This window comes from Tamandua tetradactyla, chromosome 10, assembly GCF_023851605.1.
Source record: "Tamandua tetradactyla isolate mTamTet1 chromosome 10, mTamTet1.pri, whole genome shotgun sequence".
NCBI classification, from domain to species: domain Eukaryota; kingdom Metazoa; phylum Chordata; class Mammalia; order Pilosa; family Myrmecophagidae; genus Tamandua; species Tamandua tetradactyla.
In genome coordinates this window covers 39,060,009-39,075,194 of record NC_135336.1, presented here as the reverse complement: position 1 = coordinate 39,075,194, position 15,186 = coordinate 39,060,009, and the positions used below count along the sequence as shown (strand labels likewise).

The 15,186-nt window shown below is 34.4% G+C and overlaps 1 protein-coding gene across 5 annotated transcripts in view; it reads right to left on the bottom strand.

Annotated features, from left to right (window-relative positions):
• The window catches only part of CD47 (CD47 molecule), a 73,942-nt gene that overhangs the window by 4,145 nt on the left and 54,611 nt on the right, over nt 1–15,186 (bottom strand). For 2 of the 5 annotated variants that reach the window (XM_077118474.1, XM_077118476.1), the window contains 7 exons: nt 13,215–13,322; nt 11,909–12,001; nt 10,769–10,861; nt 10,168–10,260; nt 3,716–3,747; nt 2,303–2,327; nt 1,682–1,714 (listed from right to left, as the gene is read on the bottom strand). In XM_077118474.1, coding sequence (XP_076974589.1) covers nt 1,682–1,714; nt 2,303–2,327; nt 3,716–3,747; nt 10,168–10,260; nt 10,769–10,861; nt 11,909–12,001; nt 13,215–13,322 — 477 coding nt within the window. The remainder of the gene's footprint in view (nt 1–1,681; nt 1,715–2,302; nt 2,328–3,715; nt 3,748–10,167; nt 10,261–10,768; nt 10,862–11,908; nt 12,002–13,214; nt 13,323–15,186) is intronic. The other 3 variants (XM_077118475.1, XM_077118477.1, XM_077118478.1) reach the window with 3 other exon arrangements.

Sequence of the window (15,186 nt, the reverse complement as noted above, 5' to 3'; positions counted from 1 at the left end):
TGATTTATCAAAGCTAAAGATACAGATCCCAGAGTAATAGTCTATTACATTCACTTTAGATCAACATCATTCCTTCAATGTAAATGAAATAAACATGTGAGCAGGTGCAGGTGAAAGAGGAAATGGTAACTTGGTCTCTAGGAAGGTACCTGAACCTCATTCACCGTCAAGGCAAACCCATTGTGAGAATCAAGCAACTGTCAGTAGGAAGAACCCACCAGACAAACATTTAGTAAATATTAGTAGTAGTAAAATTAATGGAATTTTAAAGGTCATTATGGAATTCATGTGCTACGAACATAAAAATATTCAAAGCAAAAACTGCTTTATAACATCTACTGGAACAGTGGTTAAAAAAAAAAGGCCCGTCTTAAAGGAAATTAGCAAGGGACAAAGGAAGAGGAATTCAAGGTTCTTATACTGGTTTTCTGAAAATGGAGAAAAGAAGTTTAGTTTTTTCATACAACTATGGAAGAATGACATCAGAATAGAAAAAGAAAGAACAAAGAAATTTAAAAAACAGAACACCAGAATGTAAACATAGACAAACCATGCCACAATTCCAGGTAGTAGTTTTTTTTTTTTTTTTTTAAATGTCTTTTGGTTTATTCCTACCAACTACATTTTTTTTAGGAGGGCAGTGCCTTGTATGACAAAACATGCATTTCTATAATAAAGGCTGTGACACTAATGTACAAAAGGAACAGGATTTTGTGATTCGTTATTGAACACAAGCTTAAATATTGTTTTAAATTTAATCTACTAACACATGATCAGAGTGCTTTTAATCTTGTGCAAAAATTAATTGCTCTCAGGAGAATATAGCCTCCTGTGTCAAATACTGTACATGGCTGTGGAAGTGAGCAGTTAGGTCACAGACTTTAAAACAGTAAAAGGAAAGTTGATAATCTAAAATATAAAGCAACTATTTAACATGATCAAAGAATGACTGTAAAATATCAAAAGAATGAAGAAAGTTTTGATAAGGTAAAACACAAACATGGTTATTTAAATGCTAACAGAATTTAGAATCATAAATTCTGAAGAATCATAGCATGTTAAGGTAATATCAAAATGAATGCTTGTTGCACTAAATATCTCAGCTTTAACAGCAAATGTGTTTTTGAAATAGCCAATAACCATTACAAGTTATTATCAATTTTGAGTTCAAAAAAAAAAGGAAGCAAAAGCTGGAAGTAGTAAACATCTCTTTCTTTTTTAATCCTCTCTCAAAAGATGAGAACCAAGTTTCTGCTTGGAAGAACAGAGATACTAAGTCCCCATGGGTTAAATGAAACAAAGACACCAATACAGGTACAAAAGAACCTCTGCCAAATCATAAAGATTTCTGCCAGATATATATATGTGCCTCATGAAAAGCATTTTAAAGTTATAATTATCAGATACAGAATCTGAAAAATTATTTTTTAAAAAGCAGTAATTTCTCTTTGCTGTGAGCTGCAGGAATATAAAATCTGATTAATGATGTCCTACAACTTTTATACTATTAGTTTTGTAATTTTTAGTAAAGTAGATTTACGTTTCATCAATCAAGAAATTTGGATCTTTACGATTTGACAGTAAAGCTTTTATTTAAAAAAAGGCATAATTTCAAGAAGCTATTTTTTTCAATACCCATATTTTACATACAATCTACAAGTGCAACACATTTTATACTTACCATCATTCATCATTCCTTTTGATTCTTTAAATGCTAAGAATTAGTAAGCCAAGCAGGCAGTTAGTAAGATTCCACAATTAGAAATCAGTTATAATAAACAAATATGTAGTAATATCATGCCAACTACTCCACAACAAAAAAGCCAAATTAATTTAAGGCTATCATTTTATTACAAAAGTCATTCTGTGGATCATACCCACAGTCATCCTTCAAAGGAAATAGAATCAGCTGAGAATATACACCTAGATTTAGGTTAAAAGGAAGTGAGAAATTTTGGACTGATTCTGTGGTGATAGCCTGTATCTTTCTGAAACTTATAAATCAGAAAGGGAAATTAACTGGGATTTTTCTCTACTGGGGTGTTACACTTCATCAAAGGGGTGGTATCCTTGTCCACATATCACTTGGCTGGGGCAAGCAAATCCTTGGGAGATGCAGAACAGTGTCAAAGCAATGTTTTAAATTCTTGATGAATAGTCAAGAAAGAGAGGACAAGGTAGGAGAAGAAACTAGATTCTTCTTAAGGCACAGATAGAGCATTCTTACTGCTCTGGAGGCCAGTTTAAATTATAATCTGGTAGGTGACCAAGAAGAATATACAAGTTTGTAATAACCACGTACCATTAAGGGGTTCCTCTACAGCTTTCTGGAAAATATTTAAAATATATACATAAAAATCAAATTGATTTCATGTCTTTTTATGCTAAAATTTATGTACACTAACTTTTAGACCATATAGTAGGCAGTGAATTCTACATCATGAAACTAAAATAAGGCAGTAAAGGTCAAAGCTAAGCTTTCCAAGTCTAGTTAGTAGTTTAATAACTGTACCATTATCATAACATTTCTTTCCTATGCAGAATTTCCAACCCTACCTTGTCTACCCCAGTTCAAGAAATCCTAACATCTGAAAGTATTATTAGTAAAGGCAAACATAAATAGCAACAGACTAAATAGTACAGGTAAACAACACATGGGAGTAAAACAGAATCATGTGACAGTCTTGCAGATTGAATTTGTAAAACACAGAAAGAAAATTTGTTAGGATTTAAAGGTCCATAGAGGCTGGATTATCTTTAACTGCTCTTTAAAACTGCTGACTGTTAGTAATCAACGTGGATTGGCACAAGTCTTTTTAGAATAAGCACCTGTGGTAAAACAAGCTTCCTACTGCCGTTCAAGCATGCATGCTGGGGCTCATCATATTAAGGAGAATATGTAATATTCACTTTTTGCCACCTTCTTGTTTTCAAGCATTGTGCGTTAGGAACAAACATGCTCTTAAGCCATCATCAAACCTTAAGAGGAAGCTGAATACAATACAGTCCTTGTCAGATCTTGTTTCCATAAAAGAGCTCTTAGACTTGTCACCAGGATGAGTTTCTATTTATAAAGGCCCCCTCCTCCCATCCATCATCCTCAATTTGCTCCTTGTCTTGGAATTTCCTCAGATAGCTTATTAAGGTATCCAAGATACAGTGAAATAGTACAATTTTAAGGAAACAATGTTTATGAAAATGGGGGAGGGAGAGAGCAAGAATGAATCATAATTTCAAAACATATTTTCAGCAATATTTAAGTTATTTTATAGATTATAATATTTTAATGAAATTCAGCGAATGTAAACCTCTTCCCCTTGTTTTTAAGCCTGAAATTGTAGTTTATATCCCTAGTGAAGCATATTAACTCAGGTGAAATTGTAGTATGTGTAAGCACATCAGGTGAGGGCAATATATTGGAATCAGCTTCCTTCCAAGGCACAAGTAATAGACCATTATTCCTACAGCTCTGGGCGTGAGGAGTCAGCACAATTTAAGGAATCCTTATTCTATCCCTTTTCTACTAAAACAAACAAACATTGGTTTTAATACAGAATTGGACCTATTCATGCAAAAATCATGAAATGACTTCAATGTTCTCTTAAGTTGGTGTTACTCTGCACAGACAGTAAATGGGCTCAATAATCCAACTAGCAGTCCTCAGTCTATACCATTAAGTGCGCATCCTCAGTTCAATCAAGAAATTTTAACTTACCCTAGGAGGTTGTATTGTCTTCTGATTGGCAGCTGATATAATTAAAAAAATAAAGATATGCATTTAATAATGGAAATAAATAACACATTATAAAGCTTAATTATAAGATAAAATGTTCAGGGCTAAAAATCAGAGGTGCCAGAGACTTCACTGAGAGTGTTTCAGCTTTGATAGTCTATTAAAAAAATACAGAACATTCTTGATTATATGCATTGACAGAATACAATGATGCAAATAATCCACCTACATCAAGTAATAAACACAAACATTCTCTCATTCATGCGTGCTGTCTCTCCAACCAAATCAGATATTTGTTAAGCTTCTTGGTGAGAAAATACAAGAAGGCTTCTTGGTGAGCCTCCCACTGTAGGCTCTACACCCTTCCCTACTTAAGCCAGACAGTGTGTGAGAGAATATGAACAAACCGTCACCACTTCTGCTCCACTGTCCTTAGCTCACTGCTCAAGATAGCAAAAAAAAGCTCCAGACACTAACAAACTAAAAATAATATTCAGACCCCTATAAGTTTAAAGAATTATCCTAGGCAATTGGTTATAGACACAATTAAGCCCTTTTATACGTATTCCTTCTTAATTTTTGGAGTTATCCTTTTCATAGCTTCTGAATAGATTGGTTAATGAAGATGAGAGAATACAGTAGCACGCAGAGAAAGGAAAAAGGAAAAGGAAATGTTGGGTAGGGAAAAAGAGATGACTTCTTTACAAAAAACAAGTGGGAAGGGTCCAGAACAGCTAAAGTCAACCCAAATGTAAAATCAGAATCTACACACAGGAAAGTATGGACCAGCAACCTGCAGTGAATCATTCAGTAGGAGTGTGATGCTGCTGGCCAGAGTCAATTCCACTGCAACCTGGAATAGATGGCACGAGATTTCCAGATGGAGACAGCAAAGCGCGGTCCCACCCCCCACCCCCCACCCAATAGCTCTCCATTTAAAAAATTTCCTCTCCAACCTGTGCTGGTTTGAAACTGTTGGATACCCTAGAAAAGCCACATTTTAAATCCTCATTTAATATTGTTGGGTGGGATCTTTTTGATTAAGCTGTTTCCATGGATATGTAATCACCCTCAGTGTGGGTGGGATCTCTGATTAGGTGGCTTCCATGGAAGCCATGGAAGGTAGGGGCTTACTAGAGTTCTTTAAGAGGGAACCATTTTGGAAAAGGCTTCTGAGCCACACAGAGAGAGACATTTGGAGATGCAGGAAGAAAATGCCCCTGGGAAGCTGCTTGATATGAAAAGCCAAAGGATATGCAGACACCAGCCAGTATCTTTCCAGCTGACAGGGAAATCCCAAACATCAAAGGCCTTTTCCTGAGTCAAGGTATATTTCTCTGGATGCCTTAGTTTGAACATTTTTTATGGCCTAAGAACTGTAAACTTGTAACAATATATTCCTTTATAAAAACTAGCCCATTTCTGATATACTGCATTTCTGGCAGCATTAACAAACCAAAACACCATCCTACCAAGCTTCCAGAGCTGACTGGAAACAGGGTGGATCCTGAATCGAGGGCAGCCAATTTTTGGCCAGCCAGAAGTTTATACTGCTCTCTCAAACAGGGAAAATGGCAAATCACTGGCCTGATAAGATTCTCTTCCCCACTGGAATCTGAAGAGGAGAAATATAAAGAAAGCTGGTAATGAGAAGACAAGGCAGAAAAGAAACAGATGGAAAGCAGGCAAGGAGAAGCTGAGAGCTATGGGTAAGCTCTCAGGATAAAACATAAGATAAAAAATAAGAAGATGGTGAGCTAGTTGGCTGGCAGGTATGAACAGAGAAACTAAGTAACTGGAACAGACAAAAGGGCATCAGCTAACTTGTTACCAAGAGGTAAATATACCGACTCAGTCTTTAGAGATGTACTGGATTCTTCCAACTCCTAAACTAGATACCAGTTCCACTATTTGTGAGGCCCAGTTACCTATTTGTTCTCATGAGATTCCTACTTCAGTTACTGTCATCCATGGCTTTAAAATAAATGGCTCTTAATGAAGGCTACTTGAAGGAGGAGGTTTGGTCCTTGCAATCAAATAAGAATCTCTTTTTAGAGTTCTGTAGAGTAAAATGGGTTGGGAATACCAGAGCACCAAGTTTAACAGCCTTCCAAATAAACCAAGCAGATGCATGGAACTTTAACATGTACATACGGCCCACTTCAAATAAACTGTGCCCTATATCGATGCCCTACAAAAGAACAGAGAACTGAAGCACTATGTAAAATATAACTGGTAATGTGAAGGGTCAGAGATAAGATTTTAGTTATATTTCGGAGCTCAATGTCATTCAAATTAGTATAAGAACTACCAAGTAACCCTTTTCTTCCCTAATAAGGTCTAAAAAATTGTAAGTCCCAATTCTCAGGTCCAAGGAACATCACATTTGGCTAGCTCATTATGAAATAAAGAATTTATGAAGAATAGTGATTCAAAGGGATGCCAATCAGGAAGACCCAGAGACAACTGCCGATCTTTAGAACTCAGCTGTTACCCTTCTAATATTATAAAATAAAATAGTACAGAAATTAATTTCACCTGAGTTAATATGCTTCCATAGGGATATAAACCCATGCAAGAAAAGAATGATCCTGACTATCTGCTGCTACCATAGCCTAAGGTACTAACAGTCATGATTTTTTTTAACCACAAGCTGTAATCATCCCATCTGAGCCTCTCCACAAAGCTTCTCCTTGTCATAGCACTTGATTTGTTCTTCTCTCCCTGAAATGCTTGATCATGTGCCATAAATGCACTGCCAGGTTTGGAAATTTCCGGGACACTTTTTCTGGTGGCACCAGATTCACTTCTCCCCAGCAATGGGCAAGAAAATATCACTGAAGTATATATATTTATAAAATTATTATATATATATATAAAATCATTCTACTAGGTTGATCTGATCACATTATATGGGCCTGTGCTGAATTAGCAATAGCTATAAAAAAATGAAAAAAGTGACCCTATAAATGATGGCTATAAAAACCCTATACAAGTAACAAGCCCAAGTTAGTGAGTTTAGCTGGTTCCTTTTCATCTTTTATAGCCCTCTCTCACATTAGGTTATTGTGCCAAGGCTTTATCTCATTCTATAAAATTAAAATGTTTCTAGGAAAAAAAAATTGATGCAACAGTTAAAAAAAAAAAGGAGACCACAGAAAATGAAAGCAAAATCCTACCCTTCAAAGTAACAATTAAGGCTACACATTTAAACTTGGAATAATGAAAATTATAAAAGTGAAAATTCTCATGGGGATGGACATTGCTCTTAAAGAGATAGTTTTGAATTTTTTTTTTTAACTTTCAGAGGATTTGGATTTTCCTACATTTAGTTCAACACACATTAATAGGTTTCTTTTAAAACAAAGCATTTACGATGAGTGAAAATTATTTAGGAAATATTTGCAATTTTTACTTCCTGATATAAATGTTCAAATTTGCAACCTTAATGTTACTTACACTCACAATTACACATTTAGATTATATAAGAAAAGCACATCCATTTTCTTAGTCTACCACACTATCTAAAGAGCAGCTTTCCTGTACCTTTTCTCTTGTTGCCCTTCAATTGACCGAAGGTGTGCCTCTCAACTCTGGTGTCAGACAAGTTGATGTGAAAAGTTAATTTTGGGTCTTCTCAAAATGTCAATAAAACTGGATGAAATTCTTAACTTACATATAGTATATTATGTGTTAAACTATGATAAAGAAAAAATAATTTGAGGAACTTTTCAGAATGTTACTTAATTTTAATTTTAAGGTGAGCACAGTAATGCTTGTGATTACACAGGTTCAGAGTCTCAGGGATGAACATAATGGAGAAGGAGGGAGCATAGGTTTAAGAGGAGGGCAGCTAGACAATGCCTGTTCCCAACTGAGTGGAAATTTGCAGACTGATGGCAACTGCACTGCATTTGAGTCTTTGCTAGACATTGGAGGCATGTGGAAGAATAGGAAGAAAAGGAGGGCAATCCAGAAAATGGAGAAAAAATAAAAACAAAGAGTTGACCATCAGGGTGTACAGGTAGTTCAGTGGTAGAATTCTCGCCTGTTATGTGGGAGACCCGGGTTTGAGTCCCAGCCCATGCATTCCCCCCCAAAAAAACTGCACACACACAAATGTTGTGAACAAAACTCCCTATGATATACATATCACATATCTGCCTCTGTGTGTGTGCATGTATAGATACACACATATATAAAGAGACCAAAAAAAAAAGGTTGACCATCAGTCAAAGACACCTAACACTACCTTCAACCTGCTGTGTGGATACTGCAGGTCAGGCACTTATTGTGACAACCAGATCAGCAGTGTCTTTAATAACCAGACTCATGGAGACTAGAAGACTCAACAAAAATAGGATATGCCTCAACTTTCATGATGCTCACAAAGCCACCAGATGAATGCCCTTCTCTTTTAGAAGACTTAATTGTGTTCTATGAATTTACATGGTATAAAATAAGAAAATTTCATTGAGATTATGGAACATAAATACAGGTAGATTATAAAAAATCAATTATTTTAATTGATTAATAATCAGCAATTAAAGGAGGACAAAGAATGGATGACAGAATCAAACTCAATAATCCATCAACAAGGGTTAAAGTTCAGAAATAAAGATAAAATGTATTTGAGAGTATTATACAAATCATATGGGAAATTATCTGATAATTTTTTTATATTAATTTTTAGCAACACATAAAGTTCATCTAAAGATGAAAAGATATAATGCTGACTTTTTTTTACAACTAATTTGAAGTACTGGATTATTTTGACAGGCATTGAAAATTTGTATTACTTTATAAATAAAAAAAGGAGCTTGCTTAAACAAAAAAGGAAACATGTATAAACCAGAATTGTAAGGAACATCTTTAGCTTAGGTAAGATAACGAAGTAGTTTCAAGTACTGGTAAAAGCATATTTTTCTATAAATTTATGAACAATAAGAATACAGTCAATTCTTATTTTTTGTGGTATATATGTTCTATAAAGGTATGGTGAATGCTGAATTAGTGAATACTGAGCCATCACTCTTAGGGGAAATACAGGTTCTGTTCCTGTGAGCCTCTGGTCATAACATTTTTGTCAACTGACCAACACATAAACTTGTTTATGAGTGTTTTTATTTAAAGGTACCTTATTAAATATATACTGTTATTTCATTAATGGTCAACTCTTGGCTAACAATACTATAACTTATGCCTGAATGAAGCTTATCTAACATATATATTTTCTCTATTACATACACATGCACATATCCTTCTTGCACTTAGGGATACTAGACAGCACTTCAGTACTACATCTGGGGCCCATGCAAATAACAAAATCATCAACAAAAAGCACAAAAATGTGAAAAGTGTTACACTAAATATACTGCAATATTTAGCTCACGTGATGAGAGCTATAACAAGGACATAGCATGTCACCTTATTCATCCTCAACAGGCATCTCAAAATTAAACTTAATTTTAATTTTAAGGTGAGCACAGTAATGTTTGTGATTACACTGGGTTCAAAGTCTCAGGGAACTACATGTTGGAGAAAGAGGGAGAATGACTCTACACATGGCTACAAATGACCATGAAAGTACTAAGTGTTGATTTGAGGGTTACAAATAATTTTACCAAGTTATGTGAATTCATAAATAGGAATCCATGTATAATGAGGATTGACTGTATATGCAGAAACCTGTTATTTGGAAACTGGCAGATTAAATATAAAGTTTAGAAATAATAAAAGCTAATTCCATACCTACTAAGAATAATTTTTTTTTGGGGGGGGGGGCCAATGCATGGTCCAAGAATGGAACCAGGGTTTTCCACATGGAAGGTGAGCATTCTACCATAAGAATTGATTTTAAAAGGTAGGAAAAGCCCAAAATTTAAAACTCAATGTTTTTATTATTTTGGCTTTAACTGAAAACATTTTAAAGTCATTTTTCAGATGTCATTGCTATTTAAATGAACAAAAGTTACTAATTTTGAATTTTAATTCCTACCCACTTAGTGGAATCCAAGTCTATAAACAGTCGACAAGAAGAAATGACTAATGGTTTTCTGTAAAACAGCGCTACCATAGAAACAACAGGCCAATTAAAAATAATTTCTCTATTAATTAAAAATGGATCCTCAAAGATCTCTACCTTTATTTAGCATAAGAAATTTATTTAGCATAAGAAATCTACATTTTAAAACAAAACCGTTTGTTCCTAAAATAATTTATAATCCAAACTTTTCATAATTTGTATGCCTTTGCTCTCTTTACCTCCAAATTATTCCAATTTTATCACTTAATACAGTAGCATTTATTTCACATTCTCATTTCTTTGAATTATCAATATATTTCATTGGTCTTAAACTGTAAGAACCAGTGAAAAGCATTTTCCAAATTATATACATTCTTGGCATAGGTCAGCAAAAATAAAATTAACTTACCCACAAATTTCATATAAACTAGTCCAAGTAATTCTGCTAGAGCTATGATACCCAAACCTGAAATCAGAAGAGGACCCTGCATGGGGGAACACTCTGTAGAAACAAATAAAATATACATTAGAAATTCACATCAAACAACTGAACATTTTTAAAGACTCTACAAATAACAGTAATAACATCAAGTTTGTAAAGAAAGTAATTCTTTTTCTAGTTATCAAGAAACAAAAATTATCTCAGTATTTTCATTACTATTAAGTGAGTCAGTGAAATGACTCTAAAATATTATAAGAAAAAAAGCCCTTGTTTTTACAACACACATCTTATCCCATCAAGACAGATGGAAAATAGTGGTAAAGTCTAAGGCTCCTGTTTTAGGTGCCAACTGGGGTTTGGTTATCTAAAAATTTCTCCCATAGATAAAAGTGTAGCAATTTGGCTGCTAAGACAATCAGGCTACAAATCATATACAGCCAAAACTCTAGTAGCAATACGGAAAGCACTCTTCTCAGTGGAGAAAAGATGAAGAGTTAAAAAGGAAAAGCTGTGCCTAAGAGAATCCCTAGAGTAAATGAAACAGGATACAGAAAAATGTGACCCTTACCTGAGATGCAGAGGCTTAGTCCAACCACAGCAAGTACATAACCCAGCACCTGGATAATCAATATGGCAATGGCGAAGGAGGACATCCCAAAAGCTGGAGTAGGAAAAGGATATAACAGAGGCATGTTAAGAGTAGTTAAGAAGCAATCACTCCTACTTGCATTTTGTGTAAGCAAGAATAATATCCAGTGACCAAAGAATGATCCTAGAATTCCTTGTCAGATGGTAGATACTTTTTCCAGTGATCCAAATCTTCCATGTAAATAGTTAGCTCCAGATTCATACTCATTCAGCAGCATTTTATTTTCACGGTCAGCCAGCTGGACTCGCAGTTTTTACCCCAAATCTTCTTAGAACAATGCTGCTTTTACCCGACTTGTGTATTTTACAATGTAGCTATTGCACATGGCTTCTCCACATGAATACAAAATTGCTCTGGTGGAGAGAACCACCATACAAACATGCCACTGTAAACATAGTAACAACCACTACATCTAGTAGATTTGGGATCTTACAACAAATTAACCCCTTTCCAACGTATAGACAGACTCTAAGACTAATACATAAATGTGCAATTAGAGAAAACAGGTTCTAATGATAACAAATAGATGTTGGTGACTTTTTCCCAAAATGCCGGGAAAATGATATTAATTATAGTTTGGATATTTATAACATCTTTTAAAACCATAATATTAAAGTTTGCCAGTAACTATAAAGAAATATATTTCCACTATTTGTGATTTATAACTCTGTTTGTAGAACTCAAAATATACAGTATAACATAAAATCCACTAATTATCATAAAATACCTATGAAAATCACTTTTTATAAAATAATCGAATGCCTAAAATAACCTTAAAATTAATCTATACAAGAAAAATGTCACTAAGAACAGCTTGGAAAATCTTTTTGTAAATACACGTTTATTGAGTTGTAAAAACAAATCTAAGAAGGCGGTGCGACAGTGGCTCAGTGGCAGAATTCTTGCCTGCCATGCCAGAGACCTGGGTTAGAGTCCCGGTGCCTGCCCATGCAAAAACAAAAAAACAAAATACAAAAACAATAAAAACAAACATAAGAATATTTTCACCAAAAATGCTGTTTCATAAATGAAAAAAACCATAATATAACAAATACTCACCTGTCATAAACACACAGTACTGAAGTAATATTAATATCACAGTGGGAATTACAATTAAACCAAGCCCAGAAGCATTCTTTATTGAATATTCACCTGTTAATACATAAAAATCGTATTTAAAATAATTCTCTACATATATCCTACTCTGTGGTAAGGTAAAGTACTTTATTTTTAAAATATATTAATCTCAATACTGCTTTTAGATTGTGAAAGAGTTAAAAATACACATTTCCCTGCCAAAACTTCAGCCAAAATTAAGTGGTTACTTTTTATTATTTAAGACCAAACTTAATCTCAACTTAAATCTCAATATCCATGTCTCTACATGTCAAAACTCTAATTTGATTCTACCTCCTACCTGCCTTACCTAATTCCAAAGGGAAAAACTCTGGAGTCTTTTTCTTAACCATTCCTTTCATATTATATTCATTTTGTCCCATAGTCAAATCAGTTTTCTTTCAAATTATCGTCTGAATTCACCTCATTCCTTCCCATTCCCTCATTAATTCCAGTTACAAATACAGTTGGCCAAATTTATGTCCCCAAAACATTACACCTATATTGCATTTTTTCAAGAAACAATGATGGTTTTGTACTGACGACCACTTTGAGTCCTAGACTTTGCTTTTCTTTCCATGTGCTTTACACCCTTATTTACCACTGCACACTTCTGTACCCAAATTCAATTGCCATTGCAAATGGACTGGTTTCCCATGCTCATCGCCACTTCCATGTCTTGGCCAATAATGTTTGCCTTTGTAGCGAGTTGAATGGTGGCCACAAAGATATGTCCATGTCCTAATCCCCAGAACCTATGAAAGTGACTTTAACTGGCAAAAAAATGAATACTACCTCATAGAGCAAAAGATATGATTAAATTAAGGATCTTCAGCAAGGTGTTTACGTGGATTTTCTGGATAAGGCCTAATCCAATGACAACTGTTCATGTGAGGCAGAGGTAGGATGAAATCTGACACTATTTGACACAAACACATAGGAGAAGACACAAGACAAGATGAGGAAGCAATGTGACAATGGGGGCAAAGACTAAAGTGATACAGCCACCAGAAGCTAAAAGAGGCAAAGAAGGGAATCTCCCCTAGAACCTCAGGAGGGAGCAGGGTCCTGTTGACACCTTGATTTTGGGACTTTCTTTCACCAGAAAGGTGAGAGAATTTTTGTTGTTTCAAACCACACAATTTGTTAATAATCTGTTACAGCAAACCTAGGAAACCATACACCCTACCTTGGAGCGCCTTCATCTGCATCCATCCTCCCCCTCCTTTACAGTAACTGTATCTCTTACCTGGGATGAAGAGAATGGCTCCAACAATGACAATTATGGTGAGGAGTAGTCCAGCGACAATTAGAAGAATGGTTTTCTCATTTGTGCGATTGGATTTATACTTAAGTGCTTAAAAAGAAACAAAGAATACAAGATTTCAATCACAAGGAATGGAGCAATTTCTCTAAATGCAAATGGAAAATTTACTATAATTGAGTAACTTCTAAGAAGTAACTCCACTTCCTATCAAGCTACCTCAAATCTTTTCAATAGTAAGCCAACGGATAAACACTGTCATGACAGTATATTTAGGCACATGCTGCATTCTTTAAAGAGTGGAACTACATACATGAGGTTTTCTCAATCTTGGCATTACTAAACATCTTGGGCTAGATAATTCTCTGTTGTAGGGGCTGTCCTGTGTATCATAGAAATTTCAGCAACATCTCTAGATGTCACACTTGATGCCAGTTGTGACAATCAAAAATGTCTCTAGACATTGTCAAATGTCCTGAGAAGCAAAATTTCTCCAGGTTGATAGTACAGATAGACATAATCCAGATAGGAAATAAGTGGCTAATTGGCAAGATCAAGAAAAAGAGAGCTTTGCCCCACATTATAGAAAATTAGTAAAATATCTAGATGATTGACATATTTTATTCTGGAAAAGAGGATAAACACTGGACAAATCATACCCTCATGAAATCTTCAGAAGAAAAATGCTTAAATTGATTCAACTAATTTAATAATAATAAACTATAAAGATGCAATAAAACTTATCATACATGCTATTATTTCTGATACTAGCTCTACTGTACATTCTCTGAAAGGGTAATGGAATGTGTATACCTAAAATATTATTTCTTTTATTACATATTCAGCTACTGGGTTTTGGCTAATATTAAAATCAATTTTTCACCAAGACATTTAAGATTAACCTAAGGGCAGGCTAAGAAGCAGAGAGAAACAGAGAACATGATTAAAATTTTTGGATATTCAACATGCAAGTAATCAATGGGTGACTGTTCTGATGAAAAATAACAGAATTTTAATGTTGAATTTAGTATTTAATTTTATTTCTCTAAAATGATAAACATATAAAATATAGTAAGAACAACAGATACAATCCTAAATGACTTTGGTAAAAATCTACGTTTAAGGTATACTATGGGCACCAGAAGATATTTTTAAAACATCTACCTACCCATACTTTAGATTGTAACTTCAACTTTAATCTCTTTAGGGGGAGTAAGGGGAAGTAAGCAATTATCAAATCTGAAATTGAATAACTGAAATCTATGTTAATGCCAAGAAGAGTAAGAAACTTCATATAGCAAGTTTCCAAAATTTTTTATTTGTTCTGCTGCCATTTTCCAACTTTGGAACTTATGTGGCTACTACTCAGTCATATCCTTGCTTTTTTATGAGACACAGAATAAGTTTTCACAGCTCTCCTATTTCCTAGGCTCAAACACTGGTTAGAATGCAATTGAGTTTGTAAGTCATAAAAGACATAGAAACGCAGGCAGAGAAAGGAATCGTCTCCAAGTAGAGAAAATATTACACATTTTCCATTGCAATCCCATGAACACTGTTATCTAAATAGAGCTTCAAAATTCTGCAAAAGTTGATAAAACAGAGGCTGTTTCAAATGTACCTCTCAATCAAACATTCATAAGCAACTCTTTCAGGTTTAATTCAACACATTAAAGAGCTACTAAGATCAAACAAGAAGAATACATACAAAAATGGCTTTCTTATGCCATTCTTAACAACAATAAGAGTTTGAACCTCATATAACATTCAATCACTTCAGGTTTAAAAAAGCTATCTGCAAAAAATAATGCTGACAATAACAGCAAAAACAAAACAACACAAAATCCTGACAATATTCTACCATAAAATGGCCTTTTCCCTTTGAATATAAGTACATGTCATATTGGTGGTAGCTTTAGGTTGCCATTGATTGGTTCAACTACCATTTATATTCAAG